This window comes from Manacus vitellinus, unplaced genomic scaffold (genome assembly GCF_001715985.3).
Source record: "Manacus vitellinus isolate BGI_N305 unplaced genomic scaffold, ASM171598v3 scaffold_62_pilon, whole genome shotgun sequence".
Classification (NCBI taxonomy): Eukaryota; Metazoa; Chordata; class Aves; order Passeriformes; family Pipridae; genus Manacus; species Manacus vitellinus.
The window spans coordinates 1,134,553-1,147,304 of NW_021940704.1; the positions used below are offsets into that span (position 1 = coordinate 1,134,553).

General features: G+C 53.7%; 1 protein-coding gene across 1 annotated transcript in view; it reads right to left on the bottom strand.

Annotated features, from left to right (window-relative positions):
* ZNF185 (zinc finger protein 185 with LIM domain) overlaps nucleotides 1–11,278 on the bottom strand; it is a 29,828-nt gene extending 18,550 nt beyond the window's left edge. The window contains exons 1-10 of the mRNA XM_029963752.1: nucleotides 11,254–11,278; nucleotides 8,808–8,946; nucleotides 8,126–8,185; nucleotides 6,591–6,629; nucleotides 6,296–6,370; nucleotides 5,351–5,425; nucleotides 4,810–4,890; nucleotides 3,424–3,507; nucleotides 1,791–1,829; nucleotides 1,205–1,267 (exon numbers count right to left, since the gene is read on the bottom strand). Coding sequence (XP_029819612.1) covers nucleotides 1,205–1,267; nucleotides 1,791–1,829; nucleotides 3,424–3,507; nucleotides 4,810–4,890; nucleotides 5,351–5,425; nucleotides 6,296–6,370; nucleotides 6,591–6,629; nucleotides 8,126–8,185; nucleotides 8,808–8,946; nucleotides 11,254–11,278 — 680 coding nt within the window. The remainder of the gene's footprint in view (nucleotides 1–1,204; nucleotides 1,268–1,790; nucleotides 1,830–3,423; nucleotides 3,508–4,809; nucleotides 4,891–5,350; nucleotides 5,426–6,295; nucleotides 6,371–6,590; nucleotides 6,630–8,125; nucleotides 8,186–8,807; nucleotides 8,947–11,253) is intronic.
* Nucleotides 11,279–12,752: the final 1,474 nt, after the last annotated feature.

Consider the following 12,752-nt stretch of genomic DNA (forward strand, 5'->3'; position numbering starts at 1 on the left):
AGGCAGCTCCTTCATCCCGAAAATAAAGCAGCTGGGGCTGAAAGGCCCCATTTATTGGGCTCCCTGCTGGGCCCACGAAGGCCCAGAGTGGCAGAGAAGCTCATAATGCCCTGCCTGGCATCCAGCCACCCCTCGGAGCAGGGACACGGAGCTGAATCCCAAATGAAACGGCTCTGCCTGAAAACAGAGGAGGATTCTCCCTCCCAGGGTAAATATTCCTGGTTCAGCCAAATCTTCCTGCATCTCCCTCAGCCCCACACCCTGTGCCAGCTGCTCCTGCCCAGTGTGGGCTGAGGAGGTCTGTCATTCCATGGCAGGAACATTCCAGGCTGTCTGTTTGTCCCTGGGAGAGGGACTGGGGCCGACACCTGCCCTCAAAATCAGTTTAAAGACAATGAACCTCCCACCCCCCTCTGCTCACACCCATCACAGCAGAATAACCAAATCTCAGGCCTAAGAAAGCTGAGCTGGCTCAGGGGGTGGGAACACCAGGATATGGAGTATTTGGGATGGGGGTGAGGGGGGCAGTTCACACAGCCAAGCTGGGCAGGAAGAGAAAACCTTTGCTGTCTCAGGGCTGGGCGAGGGTTGCTCTGACTCCTCCTGGGATTGTCTTCCCTCAAGGGCCACCAGGCTCATTCCTGGTGGAGACAGGACTGAGGGGGCTGTGGAGGGAGATCAGGAGGGGCTCAGTGCCAGCTTCTGCCTCTTCAACTCCCTGAGAGGCCTTAATGTTGCACTGAAATGTTAAAGGTGACATTCAAGGCCGTTTGTCACCCCCAGGGCTGTCACTTGGTACTCGGTGACACTGCCCTGTCCCTTTGGCTGCCCCTTTGTTTCCCCAGGGGAGCTGAGGTCATCATTCACTTTGGATTCTTTCCCTAGGAAAGGACAACCAGGATTTCAGAATCATGGAATGACAGAATGCTCTGGGTTGGTGGAGACCTTAAACACCTCGTGCCACCCCCTGCCACGGGCAGGGACACCTTCCCCCAGCCCAGGTTGCTCCAACCTGGCCTTGGGCACTTCCAGGGATGGAACAGCCACAGCTTCTCTGGGAAGCCTCCTTTGCAAACCTTCCATCTCTGGTTGTGCTCAGGGAGCTGCTGCCTTGCAGAGAAATGCAGTTATCCCCAGACCAGCGTGCCCTGGCATCCCAGTGCCCTGTACCCCAGTGCCACCCTGCCCCAGGCAGAGCAGATACCTGCTGTCATCCGGCACGGCTGGACTCCTCCTCTGCTGCCCTTCCTCCTCTTCTATCTCAATCCTTTCCAAGGGGAAAAAGAGAGACAAATACCACGTTGTTTCCTGTTTTCCCCAGCTAACCCAGGAGGTGTGGTCCTGTTTTCCCTGGAGCTGTGTTTGCCCTGTTTCCCCCCCGGGGCAGGTTGTTCCTGCTCCTCCTCCTGAGCTGAACGGAGCCAGGTCAGAGACAATTTTACAACCAGCATCATCTGAGTGCTTGAATTCCAGAGAGAGACATTTCCCTACCCCACTGACAGCTTTAGAAGTGGAATGCCTGAAGAGCATTCCCCAGCTGGCCAGAGTCAGGTTCCCTGGAAGCAGAAAGTCTCTCCATGTCTCACGTTGTCCATAACCCAAAGCACCACCAGTGTTGTTTTCTCACTGTTTATCTCAAAAGAATCCCAGTGGGATCCAACCCCAAGCATCCTTTTTAAAGGAATTGTCCCTCCTCTGCTTTGAAACACCTGGGATCTGCTATCCCAGCACTTAACCTGGAATTCCACAGAACCCACTCCAGCAGCGCTTCCCGAGGGTCCACGACCTACCTCTTGGCAAACAAGGGTGGGAATTCCTGTGTTGGGCTGCTGTGAAGGAAGGATTGAGGCAACAGTTAGAAGTTTGGAGGGAAAAAAACACACCTTGGGCAGGGGCAGAGCCCCCCAAATCCCTGACCCAGCACTGCCCCAGGGGCTGCAGGGTCCTGTCACCCCCCTTGGGCAGAGCTGGCAGTGCCCAGGGGGGACACATTCCAAATCAAATAATACAAATGCAAATATACAAGTAGAAAAAGCAGCTGAGAAGGAAAGAAGCTTCCCCAAAGGGCCTTTTTTAATTGCAAATTGTTACAATTTTTTTAATTGTTCTCCCAGCAGGCAGACCTGGCTCCTCCCACAGCACACACCACCCAGTGCTCCAGAGGAACCAGCAGCCAGGGAAAAAACACCCTCAAAGTCCTTATAGACCCTGTCCAAGTGCTTTCCATGTCCTTACACATCCTATCCAAGCACTTCTCCCACCCTGGGCACCGCTGAGTGCTGCTGGCACATCCCCTCCCTGCTCCTGCTGCACCTCCCTCCCGGTGCCTCGTTGTGTCACCCAGAGTTATGTCAAGAGGAAAAGCATTTCTAGTGAAAGCAGCCTGCAAAAAACCCACAAAAAAACCCCACCCCATCACAGCTCCTGGGAGAGCAGAGACCTTGAAAATCTGCTTTTTTTTTCCCTCCCAGGGAAGAGATGGACAGCAGAGCCTTGGGCACCAAGAGCTCCCATGAGGTTCTTCCCTCCTGTGAACCCACACGGGGGGGTTCTTCTTTTCCCCACAGAACTATTTTGAAGCTGCAACTGAGATCAGGGGCTTGTAAATGCAGCTCTTGTCCAAACACAAACTGTCACAAAGGGCTGCTCCATGCTGGAGGCAGTTTATGTTTGTTCTGATTTTTCTCGTGCACTCAATGAGATTGGAGAGAGCACTTTAAGAGCTGAGGCTGAAAATTGGACTTTCTATTTCAGAGCTCTCGTGGTTTTTCTTTTCCTGAAGTTTCACCCCTCTCAGGGAGGAAGACTTGGAGGATTTCCCCAGTTCTGCAGAAAGCTGCAGATATCACAGGATCATGGAATGGTTTGGGTTGGAAGGATCTTAAAGCTCATCCAGCTCCACTCCCTGCCAAGGGCAAGGACACTTTCCACTATCCCAGGTTGCTCCAAGCCCAGTCCAACCTGACCTTGGACACTTCCAGGGATCCAGGGGCAGCCACAGCTTCTCTGGGCAACCTGTGCCAGGGCCTCACCACCCTCACAGCCAGGAATTCCTTCCTAATATCCCATCTATCCCTGCCCTCTGGCAGTGGGAAGCCATTCCCCCTCATCCTGTCCCTCCATCCCTTGTCCCCAGTCCCTCTCCAGCTCTCCTGGAGCCCCTTTAGGCCCTGCAAGGGGCTCTCAGGTCTCCCTGGAGCCTTCTCTTCTCCAGGTGAACCCCCCCAGCTCTCCCAGCCTGGCTCCAGAGCAGAGGGGCTCCAGCCCTTGGAGCATCTCCGTGGCACATCCTTGGCAGCTGCACCTTCACCATTACCACGGTTCCCTTCACCTTCAGAGCCTTGGGACCAGCCACCATTCCTGTGAGACACCTCCAACAGCCCCTTCCCAGCTCCTGCCCCTCCCTGGACATTGGAGACTCACCCATTGCTCTTCTTGGCCGCTGACAGGACGTAGGCGCGTTCCCGGCCGGCCGAGCGCCGCAGGACACTGTTGGCAGCCTCAGTCCTGCAAGGAGGGGGAGACAGGGTCACATCCTGCTCATCCTCACCCTGGTTGAGCTGCAGATTCCAGGAATAACCCAGAGGAGGCTGGTGCTGACCCTGGCAGAGCTCCCACACTCTGGGTAGCAGAAATCAGAGAATCGTCAAGGCGGGAAAAGATGTTCCGACCATCAACCAGCACCACGGTCACCTCTAAACCACCTCCTCAAGTGCCACATCCACAGGTTTCTTGAACACTTCCAGGGATGGGGACTCCACCACTGACCCCTCTTTCTGTGAAGAAATTACCCTAAAATCTCCAGTCTCCACTGAGCCAGAGCTCAGAGCAGTGACAGTGTCTTAACTTCTCCTTCAGTCTCGTTCCTGCTGGACCACAGCACTTCCACGTGCATGGAAAGCACCAGGGGGGAAAACCAAATACTTCCTCTTGCAGGAGGGCAGAGAGAGTTTTCCATTCTTTTCCCAGACCTGGATTTTTGCAATATTGGATACCATGGGACAGAAAAAATGGGAGACAGGACACACTCTGTGTTCACCCCAACAGCAGGAGCACTGGGAGCACTGAGAGAGAGCAAATCCCTGAAAGGGCTTCTGATGGTTTGACCCCAGGGGGCAAATGACCCAGTTTTCATCTGTACAAGGCTTGTGTCTGAGGAAAAGGGGCTTCAGAGGCTCAGCTGGAAGCAACAAGAGAAATCAGACCTGTTCTTGTCTGCTGCCCCATCCCTGGAAGTGTCCAAGGCCAGGTTGGACAGGGTTTGGAGCAGCCTGGTCCAGTGGAAGGTGTCCCTGCCCATGGCAGGGGTGGGACTGGATGGGCTTTAAGGTCCTTCCAACCCAAACAAATCTGGGCTGATTCCATGATTCTGCTCCTGAGATGAGCGTGACAGACCTGCCAGGATGTGGCCTTGGATTCCATCCCTGAGTGATCCCGACCCCGGGGGAGGGAGTTGGGCTCCTCCCCTCCTGCCAGGCTGTCTGTACATCTCTATCTCCTCACTGGGACACGAGGCAGCCCATGGATTCCACAGCCCTTCCCAGCTGCCCAGTTAATTGGGCTGTGCTGTCAGGTTGGATCATGTCAGGCTTTTAATTACATTTTGTTGGGAGGGCAGTGGCCCGTGGGCAGAGTTGGGCTCTGAGCAGAAATATATTATTATTATTATTATTATTATTATTATTATTATTTTATTGCAAACCAGCCCTAATGGCTCATCCATGTCATTCCCAGGAATGAACAGCCCAGCTGGAGAGATGCCACTTGTCCTTGCCCCTGCAGGAACACGGAGGGACCTCCAGGACTCACCTCTTCTTGTGTTCATCCGGAGAAAAAGGCACGTCCTCCTCATCCCCATCCACGGATTTCTGCCTGACGTTGTAAGGAGCTCTGCAACAGAGAGGGAAGGGGAGAGCCAGGGTAAGGGGCACAAGCCAAACACAGCTGAATCCATGGACATGTGGAAATGGTTCAGATCCTGGAAAACACTTGTATTTTCCGTGTGCATTGGGGTGCACTCGTCCCTGCAGGGTTTTGTTTCCTTCCTCCAGCCCCATTCCAGAGCAGAGCCACATTCCAGCAGTGCTGCCCTGCCACAAGGCTCCTCCTTTCTCCAGCTTTCAGGAAGTCCAGCAGTGCTCCAAACCAAGTTCCCAGGCTGCATCCTCCAGCCTGTGCCTTGGGATCAAACTCCCTCCATGCAAAGGCCAGTTCAAGGAGCACTTGATGGCCACGGAGGCTCTGGGAGCCACTTCTTTCCAGTGGGAGCTCTGGAAGCTTCCTGGGCATCCCTGTGCAGGTGGCCTTGGCACTGAGCAGGGACAGGGAGCTGCTCCCTCTGCACACTCACAGTTTCTTGTAGTCCTCAGTGGTCATCCTGTATCCAGAGGGGGACCGGCCCAGGCTCTGTCCCTTCATGGAATTGCTGCAGGAGGCACAAATCACACCTGTTAATGTGATCCTTCCCCAGGGGAGCTCCACAGGGGGGAGGAAAACAGGGTCAGCCCAAATATCCACCCTCACTAAATGCTGTTGAATTGAAGAGCAGCATTTGCTTTCTTTTTAGGGTTTAGGGCTGGGATTTGAGGTCTGCTTTGCTTCCCCAGGGATACTGTGAGCTGTCGGAGCTGGTGTGGGCAAATCCTGCTGTGGGATGGGGGAATTCCACCCCAGGACCTTGTGGCATCATCCTTGTCCCCAAAACAGGGTAGGAAAATGGGGTTACAAAAGATTTGGCCTGAGATGAAACAAAGGACTTCTAGAATCACAGAACCATGGGATGGTTTGGGTTGGAAGGACCTTAAAGATCTTCCAGTCCCACTCCCTGCCGTGGGCAGGGACACCTTCCACTCTCCCAGGTTGCTCCAAGGCCCGTCCAACCTGGACACTTGCAGGAGTGGGGCAGCCCCAGCTCCTCTGGGCTCAGATCAGAGCCACACTCAGACCTGACTCCTCGGGTTCCAAAGCCAGTGCCTTGCACAAAACAGGTTTCAAAATAACCCCCAACAAACAAACCCCATTAAAAACACCGACATGGAGCGTTCCAGCTTTGCAAGGATTCCTGGGGCTTTGTTCCTCACTCCAAACCCTTTGCCAAACCAAACCCAAACCCACAAGTCCTTTGGCAGCCGCCCCGAGCTCCGGCGAGGAACACACAGGGTTTGACCCCAGAATTCCATAGGGATTTAGGGGAGCTCTGGAAGCCCCCAAGCACTGGACAAAGCCAGAGGATGACCAGAAACGTGTTCCAAGTGTTTAAAAGCTCCTTTTCCCGGAGAAAAAGATGCGCACGTACTTTTTCTGTGCTTGGTTGGGAGAGGAGGAATCCGGCACGGCCGAGGTCTTGTCGATGGTCCTGGTGAACACCCCCCTGGGGAGGGAAGGGACAGCTTCAATTTGTGGCTGGAAAATGTTTGGAACCAAGACCAAACTACCTGTTAAACAACAGGACTGTCTCTTCAGCAAGGCCCTCCCTGAGCACTGTGTTCCCAACCAACAGAACCCACCAGAGAGGACTGGTTTTCGTGCCTGTTGCTCCTGATCCAGCTCTCCTTCCCCTGCAGCCCAAATTTATCCCATTCCATACCAACCTGATGAGGTAACCGGACTGGGGCTTGGAGGAAGGTGACCTGTGCAAAGAACAGACATCAGTGAGTCAAGAAACATGGGAGAAAACAACAGCAGCAGCACCAGGATTAAAAGGGAATGTCCACGTGGATGTCACACCAAAAATCCAGCTGAGCAGGCCTGGAGGGATCCCAGAGCTGCTGCACCTGGGTCAGCCTGGGGAGGGTTCTTTAGAAATGAATAGTCATCAGGACAAGCCCTAAAAAAGATTATTTTTTTTTTTTTTTAATAAGAAAAGCGAGTTTTAGAATTTTCCAGTTCCAATTAGCCACGCTGGCAGGGTTTTCTGGCCCAAAATTAACAGCAAGTTGAGGGCACAGAGGGGAGAAGTTGGGTGTAATCGAGCTCCTGGTCGGTTTATCACTGCAAAACAACTTTATGTGAACTCCTCTGAGGGTCCATTCCTGGGAAGGGAGCTCCTCTGGGGGTATCCTGTCTAAGTGCTACAAGAAGTGGCAAGAGCTGGCACAGGAAAAGGGAGAGGAAGCAGGAAGCTGCTCCTGGGAGAGGGCAGTGCTGTCCCAGCAGTGGCACTGAGCTCTCACACAGCACTAGGCCCTTCCCAACAGTTTGATATGCCAGGACAGCCCTCCTCCCAGCCCCTGGGTCCCTGGAGAGCCCTTGTGCTCCTTGGGAATTCGGTCCCACCCAGGGCTTCTCCTGCTCTGAGGAGCCCCCAGGCTTAGAGCACACAGGAGGCTGAGCTGCAACCCCAGTCTTGTGGGACTGTGGGCTGGAAAGCATCCATCCTTCCTTCCCTCCATCCCTCCATCCTTCCTTCCCTCCATCCATCCATCCTTCCTTCCCTCCATCCATCCTTCCTTTCTTCCTTCCCTCCATCCTTCCTTCCCTCCATCCTTCCTTCCCTCCATCCATCCATCCTTCCTTCCCTCCATCCATCCTTCCTTTCTTCCTTCCCTCCATCCTTCCTTCCCTCCATCCTTCCTTCCCTCCATCCTTCCTTCCCTCCTTCCTTCCTTCCATCCTTCCTTCCATCCCTCCATCTCTCATCCATCCATCCCTCCCTCCATACATATATTCCTCCATCCTTCCTTCCATCCACCCATCCCTCCATCCACCCATCCCTCCATCCATCCTTCCCTCCATCCATCTACCCACCCCTCCATCCATCCTTCCTTCCTTCCATCCATCCCTCCCTCCACCATTCCTCCTTCCCTCCATCCCTCTCTCCCTCCCTCCCACCTCTGCCCTCTCCATGGGGACAGTTTCCAAGGCCTTACACGACCCCTGTAGAAGATGTTCTTAGAAGAGCAGTGAATTTTTGAGTTCCCCCGTTCAAATCAGCCCCCCTGGCATTGTCTGCTGGCTCCAAACAAAGCCCCAGCACAAGGCAGGGGCTCCTCAAGGGCTCTGCTTTTCCAGCACAATCCCAGCAGGGAGCAGGTTTGAGGAGGAGAAGAACCACTGGAAGCACCAACCCCGTGAGAGGGGAAGGGACAGGATGGATCCCCAAACCAAGCTGGGCCCCCAAAATTACCTGTCATTCTGGGGAGCAGCAGGTTTTGGGGCTGGGGATCCCCCACCGGCCCGGCCAGACCTGAGAGAGGAGAAAACATCATGAATTGAGGGTCTGGCTGAACATGGCAATGATGGTTTTGGAGAGAGCTGGAAGAAAAGATGGATTTGGGCTTGGTTTGGGTTCTAATTCCAGCGAAGCTGGTGCAGCCTGGTGTTCCCTGGCACTGTGGGAGCTGAACTCCCTCCCAGCCAGGTCTGCCCTGTGTTCATCACTCTGGAGATGCCAAAGCACTTCAAAAAAACTTGGAGTTCTCCTGAGACTTCCAATGTGCCTGTGCTGCTGGATTCCCAGCTCCCAGGAAAGGGGATTTCCCAGAGCCCCAGCCTGCATTTATCCAAAATAAGCAGGAGCAGCACTTCCTTCTGGCCCTGTCACTGCCTGGCACCTCAGGGACCCCAAAACAACTCTGCAGCTGGAGAACAGAGGGCTTGGAGAACCCAGAGCTCCAGGAGTGCTTGGAGAAGGTGGGATTGTTGGGATGTCCTGTGCAGGGCTAAGAGTTGGATTGGATGGTCCCTGTGGGTCCCTTCCAACTCAGGGCATCCTGTGGGGCTGCTCACAGGAGTGGGAGGAGAAGGGAAGGGAAAAGGGAACATCCTCATGGGAAGAAGAAGAGGAGCATCCTCGTGGCCACACTTACAGGGGGCTGCTCTTCTTCTCCTCCTCAGAGTCCGAGTTGTGGTGGTGGATCCAGCTCTTGTCTCCTCTCAGGGTGGTGCGAACCTTCATCTGCTTAATGATCCTGCGCCGGTCCTCGTCCGTGGGGGGGATGATCCCTCCTGCAGAGCCAGGGGAAGGGGGGAGAGAGGGATCAGAAAGGCCAAGGCCTCCCAGAGCAGCAGGTGAGAGGGGGTGGAGGAGCAGGAGCACGGGGCTCTCTCCTCTCTGCCAGAGGTCCCAACACCGGGCGAGTCTCTTCCCACTTCCAACGAAACATGGAGACACGAGGTCATCCAGTCCTCAGGATCAACTTATCCTGATGCATCTCCTCCTCTGCAGGGTGTTTTCACACCTCAGTGGTCTCAGCTTGCCCTGGTGGCCTGTCCCAGCTGGAGGAGACACGTCCTTTGGCTCCTCATTCCCACATTTCCATCCCCAAGCTCCGTTTCAAGAGCATATTGTCCAACTGAATCTCCCTAAATCTGGGAATGTCCTCTCCTGGGTGGGCTCTCTTTCATCTCCATCCTCCTCCTCCTTCTCTCTGTCCAGGCAACCAAGCACAACTACACTCTCTGATCGGAAAGGTCAGCAATGCAATTAAACATAAAATCAAAACGTGGGAAAACAGAAGGTTTGTGGATTGGGAGCTGCCAAGTCCTCCCAGTGGGAAACAGGTGGGGGGGAAAATAGCACAGGTTCATGGGGAGGAGCATTAAAGCCAAAAATACGGGGAGCAGACAGGGAAGCAGACAGGAAAAGTCTCTCCCAAGGGAAGGAAATGTGCAGGTGACTGATGAGAAGGGCTCTGGTCATCCCAGAGTGCCAAAATCCTGCTGGATCAAAGTGATTACAGCTGGATATTAGAGAGAGAGAGACAAGCAGGGGCATTTTAGGGGGCATTTTTAGCTGTTTTCCCATGGAGGACCAGATAAGGAAATCTCCTTTTCCATGTATTTCTGACTATTTCCCATCTTTTTCCAGTCTGGAAATGCCTGATAAAGGCTGAAAACGTGGAGCCTGCTCTGCTCCTCACACTGGAGCCAAACCAGCTCAGGGGTTTGGACACCAGTGAGTTCCCACAGCTTATCATCAATCCAAGGGAGCTGCCTGGGCTCCCTGAGCCTGTGGAAACACGAAATAATTCCATGTATCCATCAGGAAAGAAGGATACACAGTCTCTGTGCTCAGGGTGAGCTGAAGGCTGCCCAGAAAAACCTCATCCCCGAGGAGCTGTCTGGCAGTAAATTGATTTATCTCTGGCACAGGCTCCTGTGCTTCGAGGAGACATTGTTTGTTAGGAGTAGGATTTTTATTCTGTTTTTTAAAAAAAAATGGTCCCATTGGATCATCTCTAAGGAAAACACATCTCTGAGGATGAGGAGGGTGTCCTGCCCCACGTGGAATTAGCAGGAGCAGGTAAAAGGCACAGTTATACAGGGCCACAGCCCTGTCAGGATGCACTTTAGGGACACCTTCCATGGGGAGCACCTGGAAAGGGAAGCACTGAAACTGAAAATTAAAGCTGTTTCCTAATGGAAATGGGGCATTCCCATCAGCTCCATAGCACTGGTTTGGCTTCCCTATGGATTTGGAAGCATCATCCCATCTAATTGTGGCTGTACTTTCAGTGGGGGTTGCAGAGACAGGGAATTTTGAGGAGGGTCTGGAAAAGAGGATAATGTGGGAATTTATTAGTGATCTGCTCATCTCAAAGCCTTCAGCTAGGCTCCAAGCCCTCCAGCTCTCTATATTGTCATCACCATGGAATTTATAGCTTCATTTTGGAGCTTCAGGCTGGAGCAGGTCCCAGACAAGGAATCACAGAATCACAGGATGGGTAAGGTGGGAAAAGACCTTTCAGATCCCCGAGTCCAACCCTCAAACCAGCACCACCACCACGGTCACCACTGAACCACGGCCTCAAGTGCCACATCCACGTGGTTTTTGAACAATTCCAAGGGATGGGGACTCCACCACTGCCTTGGGCAGCTGGGCCAGGGCTGGACAACCCTGTCCATGATGAAATTTTCCCTGACATCCAACCTAAATCTCCGCTGGTGCAACTTGAGGCTGTTCCCACTCATCCTGTCCCTTGTTCCCTGGGAGTAGAGCCTGGCCCCCCCCGGCTCCCCCCTCCTGTCAGGGGGTTGCAGAGCCAGAAGGTCCCCCCTGAGCCTCCTTTTCTCCAGGCTGAGCCCCCCCAGCTCCCTCAGCTGCTCCTGCTGCTCCAGCCCCTTCCCAGCTCTGTTCCCTTCCCTGCACACGCCCCCTCCATGTCATTCCTGGTCATTCCTGGAGTGAGGTGCCAGGGAAGTGGTGTCCTCTGCCCTTGGACACACTGCACTGAGGGAGCTGAGCAGAGCCATTCCAGCAGGTACAGCTGAGCTGAGGCAACACAGGAATCACCAGGAGAGGGAAGGAATTACCTTTGCTGACACCCAGGGACATCATGGTCACAGCAGCACCTTCCCCTGCACACACTGCCTGAAGCCAACAAGCCCCTGGAAGAGATTAAAAAAAAGGGGGATAAGCAAAATAACAGTTCTGCTGTAAAAACCTTTGTGGAGGGGACAGCAGGGCCACAGTGTCACAGCCACAGAGCCCGGAGGGGGGGACACTCTGCTGCTGTCCCAGTGCTGGGCTTCCTCCCCACGTCCCTTCAAGGAGAGGAAAAACCAAATCCAGACCAGGAATCCCTCAGAGCGGACATGACTGAGGTGGTTTTCCAGGCCTGGGAAGAAAGTGGGAGAGGAGACCTTAGAAAAAGGTGGGATAGACCTTCTGGAGTCTACAGAACCCAGAGGCTTCTGGAGTAACCTTGGGGTTGGTGGCCAGTGGGAGCAGGACATGAGGGCTCTTGAGGAGGGGTCTGCCAAGAGACCAACAGATCTCTAACAGAGAGATCTGGGATCACCCCAAGACACAGCAGAGAACATCTCACCGCCTGTCTTGGAAGCAAAGAGTTAATTCCTCTTTCTGACAACAGCTGGGTCCCTCCTTCCAGTGGCCAGGAAGGAGAAACTCCTGGATGTCCCCCCTCAGGATGAGGAGTTTGCAGAGCACTCACTGCTTGTTTAGGGCTAATGTTGAATCACAAACAACCACAAACTGAAAGTCAGGGGGGAAAAAGTTGGTTGGTTCAGAGTCTGCCACGACAATCAGGGTTTCTTTTCCCCAACAAACAAATTAATAAATAAAAGAAAGGAAACCCCTCAGCACTGGCCCAGTGTTTGGGGATGAGGGGGACATCTGATTATAGGTTTGTCAGAAATGGTTCTTTTCTTTTTCCACTCCCTTGTTTGTTCACAGAAGCTGCAGGAGATGAGCCCTTGTTTCAGAGGAGAAATCCAGTCACAGACCGGTTTGGGTTGGAAAGCTCCTCCAGTTCCAACCCCTGCCATTGGCAGGGACACCTTCCAGCTTTTCCATCCTCCCCACCCCAGTCTTTCCTTGCCAGAATCTCCTGGATTCTGGAGTGACTCTGCTCCTCAGTAATGAAAAGGCCCAACCCTCTCCAGGAGAATCTAAAATGAGGTTGTTATTCCCTGCTGGTGGGCTTGTCCCTGCAGTATTCCTGCGAAGCCACACGCCCAGGAGGAATTCCAGGTGCTGATCTCATGGTATTGCTGCCTGGCAAAGGCTCCTCCTTTGGCTTGTCTCAGCCAGAGCTCTCCCCACTGCACATCCCCTGCTCTGAGACCATGGACAAGCTCTGCCATCACCCCAAGGCTCCCATTCCTCCTGCAAACCCTCCCAAACATTGATCCAGCTCCCACCAGGAGCAGCCAGCCCACCCCTGCTCATCCTTCCCGGATTCCCCCTTCCCACGGAAATTTAATAGACTTGCTGTTTAGAGAGAAAGGAAAACTCATCCTAAATATCCATGAGGAGCCTCTGAGTACTTGGGTGTCTCCTTCCTGAAGGT